Here is a 13,607-nt window from a genome sequence, read left to right on the forward strand (position 1 = left end):
AGAACATCCATATTAAGATCCAAACTGCATTTCCCAGATGGGCTTGTATAGTCAGGTCTTGTGATGTGTTTACAAACAGGAAGGAATGAACTAGGAGGCACATCCCAAGGTAACTATATGACAAGAGAAAAAGTCAAGAGAACCATGGAAACTAAATTCCCAAATGGAAACAGGCCACAGAAGGAGGACAAGCCACATGCGACCCCTGAAACTATAGTCCACTGCCCTGTGCAAATACTATACAGTGGAAAGTCTCTCCTGGGTCTCTGAGGGACAACTCTCTAATAATATTGTACGGTATTACTTATTTATATATCATTGACCTGATTATATATGAAATTGGTTTATTTGATTAAATACTTCCACTATACCAAGGACTATGCTAGGGACATTACCCGAATTACCTCATTTAATCATCACAACCCTATGAGGTAAATAGTAGTACTCCCAAGGGGGCAGACCCATCGGGCACAGTGGGGAAACTCCCGGGAAAGAATTCAGCTTACGTGAACTCCCAGGCTCACAATGGGGTTCAAGGGAAGCAGACCCATGCTGGGGATGAGCCAATCATCCTAACTGCCCCACGGCCGCCTCACCAGGGACTTGCTGCCTCCAGGCACTGTGCACCCTCACACCTGGATTCTTGAAGGGGGCGGGGGGTGATGTACTTATCTCCGAGGAGGAGCCCTCAAACCTGGGATATCTAAGCTGGAGTCCATTACAGAATACACCAGAAGTATATTAATGACCCCTCTCAAATGGCCCTTCCAGTTAAATGTCTTACTTCGGTTTAGTTTGAAGTTGAGCTGCACGTTTGGTTACGCTCGTACCTCATTCAAGACTCCCGGCCTGACTTCCAGAGCAGCGACGGGCAGCGACGTGCGGGGCGGGGAAGACCCGGTGGGCGCCTGCGGCCCCGTGGCTCGCCCTCCTGTGCCTCCCAGCCGGCACTCCGGCTGCGGGCACCCGAGCCCCTCGTGGCGCTCGACAGCGGCCCAGCTGGCCCCAGCGGCCCCGAAACGTTTGCCTCTCGCTCCCAGCCAACCTCCCCTTGGCATGATGGCGGCTGGCGGCGCGGAGTCTGCGCACTACGTGCTCCCTACGGGGCGTCTGCAGGACGGCGGCTGCGTGGCGGCTCGACGCTACGCGAAGACGCTCTGCCGGACCCTGCTCAGCTCCCCATCGGCCGCTGGCTCACGGGCGTACCTCCCCAAAGGGGCTTGTGAGACTTCCTCCTCCGAATGTCCTGAGTGTTGCGTGGGTGTAAAAGCCATTTCAGGAGAGAACGCTCAGCAGCCGGTGCGCAAAACCGGTGCTGGGCATCAGCTGTGACCGGCTGATGACCAGGGCGGCCAGCTGAAAAGTTTACTGTCTTCTACCTTGGAAGTGCCTATGGCGTATCCAGGCGCCAGTTGCTCGCCCACCTGCACGTCACCGCCCTGCTGAATGTCTCGCGGTGAACATCCAAGGCCCAGCCACGTGGCTGACTTAGCTCCCTCTTTTAGGAAGCACTGGACTTCACCAACCGTGTTGGTGAAACGGGAGGCGGGATCCTGGTCCACTGTGAGGCTGGATCTTCCGTTCAACTACCATCTGTGCGGCTTACCTCATGACGATCTAGCCCAACTTTGGCTTCACGGGCCAGCCCCTCCTGCAGTCTGAATGTGAGATGCTGCCTTCCGCGCCCACCCGACAGGCTCCCTCCAGCCAAGAGGAGTCAACCAGCTCTTCATTTACAGCCCACTGGCAGATGCTGACACTGAGCCCTAACGTGCACGGTTCCTACTGCACATTCCCTATTTAAGTGCTGGTGACAGTGCCCACCAACTGGATGGTCTCAGAGCTCCTGGGAGCCCCATGGCCACAGCCACATCCTGCTAAAACTGGGATGGGGGAAATAGCCCAGCACAACTGTGATTTTGTTCTTTACATTCATGGACATTTCATATCTGTGCAGCACTGAAGAGCTCACTCTATCATGCAGCTCCACTGGGATAGTGAGTTGTCACCAGGCTTGCAAAGGACTTCAGACTGACCTCAGGGATAGGTTCTTGGGATACAAGGAAGGCCAAACCATTATGAGAGCACAGCCTGTGCTGACTACTGTACTTCCAGACCCCCTGCCCTCTCAGGACTGCCCAGTCCTCACACCTCAAAGTTCCCTTTTTCATTTCAAGTGTAAGCCAATAAAACCTGCAGCAATGTGGGAGAAAGCGCTTGCTAGGCCAGGAAAAAAGGCAGTTTCAAAGCCAATTCATTTCTAAGGAAATACAATTTCCTTTTTTTTTTTTTTTTTAACTTTGGCAGTGTTGGTACCTGTCTCTGTTGCTTCAGGGCAGAAGCTGATCACCATCAAGTCAGCAAAGTAACCCTCTAGGGTTTGTAGGGACATGAGATATATGCTGATTTGAACTCTCAGATGTTTTTCAGACTCCCTCTTGGGTCCAGTGGAAACAGTTGGTTCAAGTAACAAAACGTTGACATTTCTGGGTTTCCTTTTCACTGTGTGTTCTTCCCTGAGTTTGGATTTTGATTATTATTCATACTTTCTCATTGCATCTCTCCTCAAAGCAACTCTTGTGTCAGTTGAAAAGAGTTCTTCAGACCATAGACCAAAAATGACCCCTTTAAGGTGGTGACAGAGGGTGCCAGGAGAAAAAGGGTACCTATTGTCTGGGTGAGTGGCATTGAAATAGTCGCTCCCCTACCTGGCTTTCCATATATATATGCTTGTCTCGTCTCTCATGACACTTGATTTCTTCCCTGCCCCTGGGGATTGTCTTCAAGCTGTTGACTTCTGGGATTTACAATGTGATACTACTTCTTTTTTTGCCCATAGGTTAGTTAGTTCTACAGGGGAAAAAGTAATAATTACCTAAAATCCATACTAATGTGAAGAAAAGCAGGATATTACTGGTTGTCGTTGTTTATAGTGCAAAATTAAAGGAAAAGAAAAAAAAAAAACCCCTCACAGCCCACATCCTCGTTGTTTAAGAGCGACATTCTCTTTCAAAGAAATGATAAATGGCTATAAAGCATGCTAAGGTATTAATTAGAACCACCCCTCCCAATTAATACGGTTGCATGGAGACAATGTCTTAGTGCAAAGACTAATGTTAAGGGAGGAGTTTCTGGCAGAGCAGCAGGTGGAGGATGAGAGGAGAGAGGAAAAGGTAATGATCTGATCTCTGAACTTACGTAGCATGTTTTTTGTGCCAAACAAATTGTGTTGGCATCTCTGAATTTATCATTGCTTGGCTGGTTATTGATAGCAAGGCAAAGCAAGCAAAGGACCATGGAATATGTTCTACATAGAGGCAAATAGTTAACGGTGACAATGGAAACAGTAGTGCTCAGATAAAGGGGCTATTCCAATTGCTGGGCAGAGCTCATCCTTCAAGAATGGCTGTCCTTATTATGTGGACATTCATCAAGGAACTGAGCAAAGTAGGACTAGGATTGGAAGGAATGGTTCCAGGATATAGGGAGAAGGATCATGTAAACCCAGGGCTTAGGGTAGCTGGGAGATGAGGTCAGTTAACTGGGGCAGAAGACAAATTATAACAATCTCAGCCCCTACTGGGCCAGGATTATCAAAGCCAGGCACAGTGCTGGGGACAGAGCATGAGCCCCAGGAATAGCTTACTCCTTCCCAGAGCAGTACGGAGGCCACCAGATTCCCAGGAGCAGCAGGAGACACAACTGGTTAAATATGTCATGCTCAGGCCAGCATAGGTCTGAAACCAGGGATTAGCCAGGCCTGAATTTCCATGTGGGGTTTGGAGGCTGGGAACAAGACTGACCTACCTTATCTGACTCTGTATTTATCAATATTAGAGGCCAAGAGTAACTACATGGAAACTTCATATTAAAAGAACTGGCAGTTATCCCACTGATAAGCTGAAAAGTTTTGATTCTACATCTTCCTTTTTTTAATCTATGCTCTGAAATCACTTTCTGTTGTTTCTTTGTTTTTCTAGCAACCTGAAATATGATATCCAGAGCACATCCTTCATTTTTCTTCTCTCGCTTTATGACTCTAATAGGATCCTGTTTTCTTTACTGATTTACAAAATTTTAGCTAGCTTAGGCTCTGCAAAACACAAAGTTGGATCTAAATTATAGAGCTCTGAGGTGTCAGGAATAATACTATGATTTATGTGGGATATATTTTGTAGATCATAAAATGAAGGAAAGCAGGAAGGGAGGGAGGGAGGAAGGGAGAAGGAGGGAAAGAGAGAGAGAGAGAAGTCAGAAATAAAACATAAAAAAGATTCCCTTCCAGCAATTCACCATGGGACTTGAGCTGTTCTGGTAATTGAGGAAAGATGTGGATAAAATCAGGTCAAGATTGGAAAAAAACATTTTAACATTGGGCAGGTACTCATTCCCTATTCACCACACGCAGTCACCGAGCCATTCCCAAGATAACCAATACTGTTGTGGGCAGTTTTTGGTCCCCCGTCAGAGCTTTGGACACTCTCATGCACTGTGTGGGGGCCAGACACCATCCCTATCACCTGAACACTGTCCCGCTCAGTCTCTGGAGAGCCAGCTGTCCCAGCGATAGGATACTTGCTTCTTCCTTTCACCTGGAACCATCACCCAGAACAATCCGGGCCTACAATCTCTTGAACTAGACTTTGAAAAATCAAAAGCCACTTAACTCTTTCAGCAAAGAAAGCCTGACTTTGACTGCTTAAAGCCCAGCACTTCCTCTTGAGGAGGAGGAAAAATTGCCTTTCTTTCCTTCCTGATGTGCTTACTGCCAAGGAAAGAAAAGCTAATTCTCAAACAGCTCATTCTGCCAAAATGTTACCAATGATTGGTTGTGGTTAAAGTTGATTTTCTTCTTTATGCTTTATTTTCCAGCTTTCTACAATTATTGTACATCAAAAACCACACACATACACACACAACCACTACCACCACCATCACCCCCCAAATAAATCCTGCTTTGAGGATTGTCTCTCCCAGAAACCTTCCAGATGTTTCATCCTGGGGGAGGATCAGCTACTATGGACCCCCAAGAACATCACCTTGCCTTCCTCAATCTCAGCCTTTTCATTCTACATGGTCATGTTCTTCTATAAATCTCCAGTGTTCAGTTCAGTCACCAGCACATGGTAGGTATATCTGCTGACTAAATTAGTAAGTCAATGAATGAGTCAGCGACTAAAGTCCCATATTATCTGCTCAACTCTAGACTTTAAAAATCTTTCTAGTCATGGGGCATCTGGGTGGCTCAGTTGGTTAATTGTCCAACTCTTGGTTTCAGCTCAGGTCATGATCTCGTGGTCATGAGATTGAGCCCTGGGTCGGGCTCCACACTCAGCGTGGAGTCCACTTGGGATTCTCTCCCTCTCCCTCTCCCTTTGCTCCTCCCCTGTTCACTCATGCTTGTGCGTGCTCTCTCTCTAAAAATAAATAAAAAATCTTTTTAAAAAATCTTTCTAGTCATATATGAGTTCATATCTATTAGAACCAAGGTAATCAGGGAGCCTGCGTGGCTAAGTTGGTTAAGTGTCTGCCTTCAGCTCAGGTCATGATCCCAGGGTCCTGGGATCAAGACCTTCATTGGACTCCCTACTCAGCGGGGAGCCCGCTTCTCCCTCTTCCGCTCTCCCTGCTTGAGCTCACGCTCTCTCTCTCTGTCAAATAAATTAATAAAACCTTTAAGAAAAGAACCAAGGTGATCCATTAAGACCAAGTTGGTTCTCCCAAACTCAAGAATCCATGGTAAAATTTGAAATCTGGCAAACTCTCTGACATAAAAACCTAAAACTTGTTAGAAACATTTCTCAATTCCTGATCCAAACTCCTTCCTAATTCTTAAATTAATATTTAGAAATGTGCTTGCAAGTATAATAGCCGTGGGCTATAATGGATTATAGCTAGGAAAGTTCCATTTTGTTGTCACCTGTTGTTTAAAAATAACAGCCACCCCACAGCCAGGTTCCATTGACATACTATGTCTTTTCTTATTCTCTTACTTCTTCCTTTTTTTTTTTTTTTTAACATTTATTCATTAGAGAGAGAGAGTGAATGAGAAAGAAAGCATGAGTTGGGGGGGGGCAGAAGGAGAGGGATCGGCAGACTCCCCACTGAGCAGGGAGCCCAATGTGGGGCTCCATGCGGGGCTCCATGCGGGGCTTGATCCCAGAACTCCAGGATCATGACCTGTGCCGAAGGCAGACGTTTAACCAACTGAGCCACCAAGGCTCCCCTGGTTTATTTCTTCTTAATGGAAAGCAGATTGTTCAACTACAGATCAGCAAGGAGGAGAAGTGCAGAGGGCTGGTGATCATTCTAAATACTTGGCTCATTTCTTCACTGTGAATTTAGGAGTCCAAGAAAGCCCTCTTGTACTCAACTGCTTCTCATTCCTGTAATAGGCAAACAAAACTTTCATTCCAAGATAAGGCTGACCCTATAAACTTAAGTCCAGGAAAGGGACATGGGTTAACAGCCATACCAAAGCTTAAACAGCATCTCACCGACCCTGAAGGAGGGAAAGGCCCTGCAAAGACCAGGAAGAGAAGTTTGGAGAACTTAAGTCCATCTTGACATTTTTGCCCAGAGCTTGCCGCGCTCTTAGACCCGGCACCGGCTATTTACGGTTGGAATTGTTGGGTTTGGATTTCACCTAAATAAAGTGGCTTCTCGTTTACTCTCCCCTTGCGCTCTACTGTGGAGAACAAGACTGAGCAGCCTGATTAGGGACGCATAGCTGGGAACAGCACAAATGCAAAAGAAGACTTGCAAAGGGGGAAAGTGTGCTTTTCTGTTTTAGGAAACCTGCTGACGTAGGGAATGCTTCTGTTTTTCTGCAGAAATGCTGCCTTCAGTGGACAAAATTCAGCCACAATCAAGCTAATTGAATGCACAAATGTAATATTTTTCCAGGGCACCTCCAATTTAATGCTTGATGAAATCGTGTCTTTCGCATATATTTACAAAAGCTTTTCTTCATCCAGAAATGTCTGTTAAAATTGCTTATAGATGCTGAGATAGCAAATCACTCTTCTAATGTAATGAGATAAGTCATCTCTATAAACTTTGCTTGCTCAAATGTACTCGCATAAAAGAAATCAGGCTACAGGCTTTTTTCAATAAATAGAATGAACAACTAGAACTTGATGGCTATAGCATGTTCTGCCTCATTGCTAAGGGATGTTTAAAATTGCTCCTTCTCTCTCTCGTAGCAGAGTTTTCATTCTGGTAGTTGATGGAAAAAGGAGGTCAAATAAACTGATGTGGATAAGAAGCCAAAGCCGTTTGTCAAAACATGGGGAGAGGCCGGAGATTGGAGTCATTTAAAGACTAAAAATTGATTTAAAAGAGTTCTGTCCTCAAATCATTTTTCTTGCTAAATGTAGCCACGTTGTGAGCAGGTTTTCCCTGCTTTAGCTATCTTTACTAATAATTTACACTAGAGGAACTTCACATGCTGGGAAGATTCATATGCATAGCCATTTGTGTACAGCCAAGTAAAACAAATCAAAGATCAAGAGTCTATGGAAAAATCGAGGCCTTCAGAGATTTAGCCAACTGTTTCCAAGTAATATGAGTCTTTAATCTGGAAGCCAGCTCTGTGACAAAAGATCTAATATGCCATCTCACACACGCCTAGGGTCACCATATAGTGCTGTCATACATATATGGACACTCAGGTTGTGCACTGCACAAATGAAAGGGAGATACCACTCACATAGGCTACAATGTGAAGAGTGCCATCTGGAGTTGTACAGTATGTCAGCCCTGCCCAGTCCGACCACACAGGTCGGGGGGAAAAAAATCGTCCTATTGTTCACAGTCATAGTTCAATGAGTTTCTATGGCACACTACATGCATTGCCTTTAATTCCTCAAAGAATAAAATCAAAATTCTTATTATCAGCTGACAAAACGTTAAAGCCTGCCCGGTGCCCTTTTCCTTCTCTTTACAAAGTAAAATTGTTTGGGAGACTATTCAAATCTCCAGATGGTTATTTATTTCAAGAAATGGTTTGGACAGCTTCACTGAGGACAGACTGGAATTCAGAATAGGAGACCAAAGTCTAAGTGCCCTTTCTGTCGTTTTGGATAACATGAGACAATCACTGCTCCATACAGGAGACAGCGGGCAGCATTTGAACCATTCTCCCGGAGCCCTTCTGGTGCCAGTCTGCCTTTTGGATTTTCCCTCATGCCTGCTGGAGGGTCCAACCAGCCAGACCAGTGGCCAGGGTGCCCTAGGCGTGGTGGGAGCAGAAGCCTCCCCACATTCTAGCTGTACAGCTTTGCCTTCTCCTACCACCTTTCCCTTTGCAGCCTGAAAAACACTTTATGATGGGAAGAAACAAAGCCCAAATACTTCCTGATTCGAAACACTACTCCAGACAGCCTCTACCCAGCCCTATCAATTTTGAGTTCAATACTGTAATTTAGGGTTAAACATAAAGACCCTGCTTCTTATGCAGTTCCTTGAACTCTGTCCCAAGCACACAGAAAAGCATATTTTGGGATTTGAGTGTCAGTTCGAATATGCATAGGAGGATACATTTGAGAAAACAGTATTTTTGCCTAACAGACTTTTTAAACAATAGCTTAGTGGACTTACAGGCACAACATGGGCCTCTCAAGAGCCATGCACCATCTGAGTTTCTACCGAAAGTTTGCCAGAGGTCAAAATGGCAAATCATTCAGCTCACGGATATATTTTGTTTGGTCAACATAGTGTCATTTTAATTGAATTTGAATGCTTCAAGTGGGACAGGCGGTCTTCATTTCTCCAGCCCCACACCCCCAGTCCCCGTTCTGTCCAACAGCCATTTTACACATTAATTTCCATTACCTGCTTACTCCCTGCAGACTACTGAGTGTGCCGTACGTCAGCTGGGTTCAGGAATGAGCAGTTAACACAGCATCCTCTGACCAGGAGGAAATACAGTAGAAGGGTTTGAGGATGGTCATCAACTCCCTCTGCCTCCAGCCCTACACCCTGCTCAGGAGAAGGACATGTGTAAGCAAGCCGTCCAATGTCCTGGGCTAGCAGCCTATGGACGGCATCGTTACATTACGAACAGTGATACAGTAATACACATCATGTCTATTACAGTCTATCCATGAAAAGATGGACCAGAAACCAGGCAATCCTAGGAACAGCCCCTCGCTGGCTGGGACGTGTGGGAGACATAATTCTTTCTGTATATGGTTTTGGTGCCTATAGTGCCAGTAGTGTGAATCACCTATTCCATTTTCAGAAGCAGAAAAATCTGGTGGAGAGCTTCCTCCCTGTTGTAAAAACTTCACCTTAGATTTTCAGACACAGCAAAAATGCTTTCTCCTCTGGGTCATCTTTCTCAATCCTCCCAAAAGCAATCACTTTCTTCTCTGTGCCCTCAATCCACTTTTGTTACACCTCCTTACAAGAATCCTGTAGCCTGACTCACTGGCAGGTGTGTCCGTAAAGTTGGGGCAGAACATTATTTATTTCTCGAAGGCTAATGGCGTATAGATAAATTTGCAATATTTGCTGGAGCCCACCATGCCACCCCACTCCTCTTCCTAGATTGAGGCCACCACTGATGCTGTTTTTCACCAAACTTACCTGTAGAAAGACGAGCAGGTGGGAGTTTTCCCCCATAGGTACTATCACTCCCTAGGCTTGAAGAGCTGTGCAAGAGAACTTTCTGGTATAATGTAAAGTTCTGTGCCTGTGCTGTCCAATACACTGGCTGCTAACCGCATGTGGGTATCGAGCATTTGCAATGTGGAGAGTGTCACTGAGGAACTGAATTTTTAATTTTATTTCATTTACATTGATTTAAATGTAAATAGCCACATCTGGATAGTGGCTACCATATCAGACAGCTGAGTTCTAGAGCTTTAGTCCTCCAGGGAACAGCTTTACCAGCTGAACAATACAGCCCTTACGCATGTCTGATTTTTTTTTTTTTATTCTTTTTACGCATGTTTGATTTTTAAACAATTAAGTCAAAAGCAAGGTCAACAAAGTACTTGTTTATAAAGTAAAAATTCAGTTTATTCATCTGTTTATGACACCGTATACAAGGGCAAAGTGTTTCACATCATCGATTTCACTTCCAAGTCCTTGGAATGTTCATTGCTTCGGCTAAAAGGAGAGACTACACGTGAGAGGCAGGCGACGCTCAGGCAACTGCAATAAGGACGGGGAGGGGGCGATGCCAACGCCATCCTCGCAGGGACGGCCACAAGGGGACTGTTAGTCACAAGCTATTTTCTAGAACTGTTAGCTGGAAACAAAGGAGCACCATTCCTGGGTGCTCATCCGTCGTGGGCCTCAGTCATCCCCACCACACAGGTACAGCAGCGCTTTCTGGTAGTCGCCCTTCGTGTCTTGCTACAAATGGCCAAGGAGAAAGAAGAAATTCAGTATCCGAACAAAGACCCAAACTCTGCAAGAGCGTAGAAGCAGGCTCAACGCACACAGAGCCTCCCCCAGTAGCAGCAAAGAGAAGGCTCTGCGGGACCTGCCCAGACACAAAGACCCAAGTGATCATCAGCAGGCCCTCGGGGAGTCTGGCCCGGGAGACCTTCGAGTGACATGACCACAAGGGCAGAGAGAATGTGAGGTACTGGGGAGCCACACAGCGAGGAATCAGACCCACACAAGCCGGCCTGCTCTTCCTGCAGTGAGGTCCTGCAAGCACCACCACTTTTCTCGCCGGCCCTCATGCTTCCAGAGAAGACGAGGGCCTTTCCTGTCTCGTGATGCTGTTTCCAAGATTCTTATTCCTAGCAGGAATAAGCTAGTGAAGTGAGGAAACATGTGCCCTAATAAACATGGGTATACTGAACCCACCTCAAAGTTCATCCTTGGTAACTACTGACATGTCTTTGAAAATTTCAGTGTCTTTTAGAAAGGGGGGGCTGCAATGTCTGTCTGATAAACCCAGGCGGAGGCCACTGTGAGCAGCCCCTCCTTGCATACGGAGGCTCCGTCTCTCCAAAACAGAGACTAAATTGGCGGGAGAGATCGAAGTTCTGAGTAACTAAACATTGCCAGGCCTATCACAGAGGACTTTGAAAAAATGGAAATAGTTGACCCTTTTAACAACGGAGGGCTGAGGGGTGCCAACCCCCACCACTGTTCCACCCCGACAAAAATCCCCGTATAACTTCTGACGCCCCAAAAACTTCACTACTAGTAGCCATACCAACAACATAAACAGTCGATTAACACATATTTTGTATGGTATGTGTATTATACACTATATCCTTACAATAAAGTAAGTGGGATTAAAAAAATATTATTAAAATCAGAAGGAAAATACATTTACAGTACTACACTGTATTTATTGAAAAAAATCGATAAATCAATCAGTGCAGTTCAAACCTGTGTTGTTCAAGGCTCAACCGCATAATAAAATGTAAAATTTAATTGAACTCAGGCTCCTCAGGATGTCAGAAGTCTTGCAGGATCATTGTCATGAACACCAATTATCACTATAGAATAACAGATTTGGGAAGTATAAAATATTTGCCTGTCTATACGATTCTAGGATAAATCATAAATGGCACTTTCAAAATAAACCCCTGGTATCTGCTGACTAGCATCTCTCCCCCAGTGAATTAGACAACCACCCATATTGTCATCATTCTGACACACCCCCGGCCCGGGGACCCAGGGCCGTCTGGATGGCCAGGCAGGGCCAACACATCACCACAGGGCTTACCTGGATATAGTAGTACAGGGACTTGCCGTACTTTCTCTTGAACTCAGACCTAATTTTCAACATGTCCACTTCACTGCGAGAGACCATGATTCTAATCAGGACTTTATCCCGAGTCCCCTTGCCCTGAAAGTCAAGGTGATGTTCCAAGTTACAATTCACTGGCAATGTTAATCTAGTAAGTTTTCTTACACATGGAACTCATCTGAGTTTTTGATGCTGCCCTCTAAGAAACTGCAAAGGTAACAATGAAACTGCTCCTCTAAGAAAAATGATCATATTGGAGCACCTGATTGGCTCAGACGGTCGAGCGTCTGACTCTTGATTTCGACTAAGGTCATGATCTCAGGGCTGTGAGACTGAGCCCTGTGTCAGGCTCCGCACTGGGCATGGAGCCTACATGAGATTCTCTCTCCCTCTCCTTCTGCCCCTTCCTAGCTCCCTCTCTCAAAAAAATTAAAAATAAAAAATAAAGTTAAAAAAAGAAGAAAGAAAAATGAGCATCTTGGAATTTCAAACATGCCGGGATGAAATCAGCACAAAGCCCCACTTTGCGCACTCAACAAACTTGCACGAGCACTAACACAGCACGGCTCAGTTTCAGAAGCGTGTGTGTTTACATATGTAACAAATAGTTCCTGGCTCTCCGGGCTTAAAGAAGACATGCTGCCATGTGTTCACTGTGGTCTGTGCCATTTTGAATGGTATGAACAGTAAAGACCACCGAGTTTACTTTCAGAGTCTCAGACCAGAGGCATCGAGGAACAGGTTCTATCTGACACAGAACCCGAGGGAGATGGAATGGACAAGGGGTGATACAGGAACAAGGGCCAGGAAGCCAGAAAGCACAAGGCACACTTGAGGCCTAGAAAATGGAATGGGATCGTGGGAAGAGACAGTCCATTCAAGAGAGAGTTGCAGGGCTGCCTTCGGAGTCAGACAGACCCAAGCTCCAATGTGGCTATGTAACATCAGGCTAGTTGGAGCTTCCTGAGCTCCAGTCTTCCGATCTATAAAGAAAATAACACAAGCCACATGGGCTTTTTGGTAATGATTTCAGATGAAGTAAGTAACACCATGTCTACTGCACAGTGGTTGCTTGGTAATCTCTCCTTTCCTTGTCTGTCTTTACTCTGGGGTAATGGAAGGCAATCCCCGAGAAATCCAAGCAGGAATCAGACACAATTACCGTTTGGTAATTTTCCACCTGCACACAAACGCATGTGCAAGTAGTTGGGGAGAGCGAGAGAAGACCGACTTGTCTTCTCACCTGTCAAATACAACCACGGCTGAGCAGTACACTCCTGCGCCTAGACCGTGGGGGCCCTTCCGCCATCCACTAGTCAAGGAGACCTGGTTTGGGGCAACGAGGGAAGAAAAGCCTAGTGTGCAGACATGGACCTCTCAGCTGACTGCCCTTACCTTCATGGAGTCGTACAGTCGGTCAGCAAAATACAGCGGCTTGTTCTGAATGCACTGGACTGTGAAGAGAAGAAAAGGGGTCAGCTTTCCTCTCCTCACCAGTGAGGGGTGAGGCCCCAACCCCAGTGCACAAACAGGATGACCTAAAGTAACAGGAATGGGCTGCAAAATGGGAAAAACTAAGGGAAAACTGGGGATCCTCTGAAACTCAGCTCCACTGAGTTTAAACAGGGGACCTTAAGGGCCGCAGAAATCCAAGTGGATATGTGAGTTTCCCCAACAGAGCCCTTTTTCTTGTCATCTTATTCTTCCTGGGCAATTCCTCACTCTACCAGTTTTAAGCCCTCCTCAGTTTCATATCTTAAATTTATACAGTGAAGATTATACAACTACCCAAATCAGGTAAAGGAACCACATGTCCCAAACACACTTGAATGAACAGGATGGCCACTTGTCACTTCCTCTATGGCACAGTTTCCTGAAAGCT

The 13,607-nt window shown here is 45.7% G+C and overlaps 1 protein-coding gene across 6 annotated transcripts in view; it reads right to left on the reverse strand.

Annotated features, from left to right (window-relative positions):
* Nucleotides 1–10,004: 10,004 nt before the first annotated feature.
* Nucleotides 10,005–13,607, reverse strand: part of ANXA2 (annexin A2) — a 43,282-nt gene continuing 39,679 nt past the window's right edge. For 4 of the 6 annotated variants that reach the window (XM_057306237.1, XM_057306233.1, XM_057306234.1 and 1 more), the window contains exons 11-12: nucleotides 13,121–13,179; nucleotides 10,005–11,824 (exon numbers count right to left, since the gene is read on the reverse strand). In XM_057306237.1, coding sequence (XP_057162220.1) covers nucleotides 11,621–11,824; nucleotides 13,121–13,179 — 263 coding nt within the window. In that variant the 3' untranslated portion in view covers nucleotides 10,005–11,620. The remainder of the gene's footprint in view (nucleotides 11,825–13,120; nucleotides 13,180–13,607) is intronic. The other 2 variants (XM_026518604.4, XM_048219774.2) reach the window with 1 other exon arrangement.

This window comes from Ursus arctos, unplaced genomic scaffold, assembly GCF_023065955.2.
Source record: "Ursus arctos isolate Adak ecotype North America unplaced genomic scaffold, UrsArc2.0 scaffold_36, whole genome shotgun sequence".
Lineage (NCBI taxonomy): Eukaryota > Metazoa > Chordata > Mammalia > Carnivora > Ursidae > Ursus > Ursus arctos.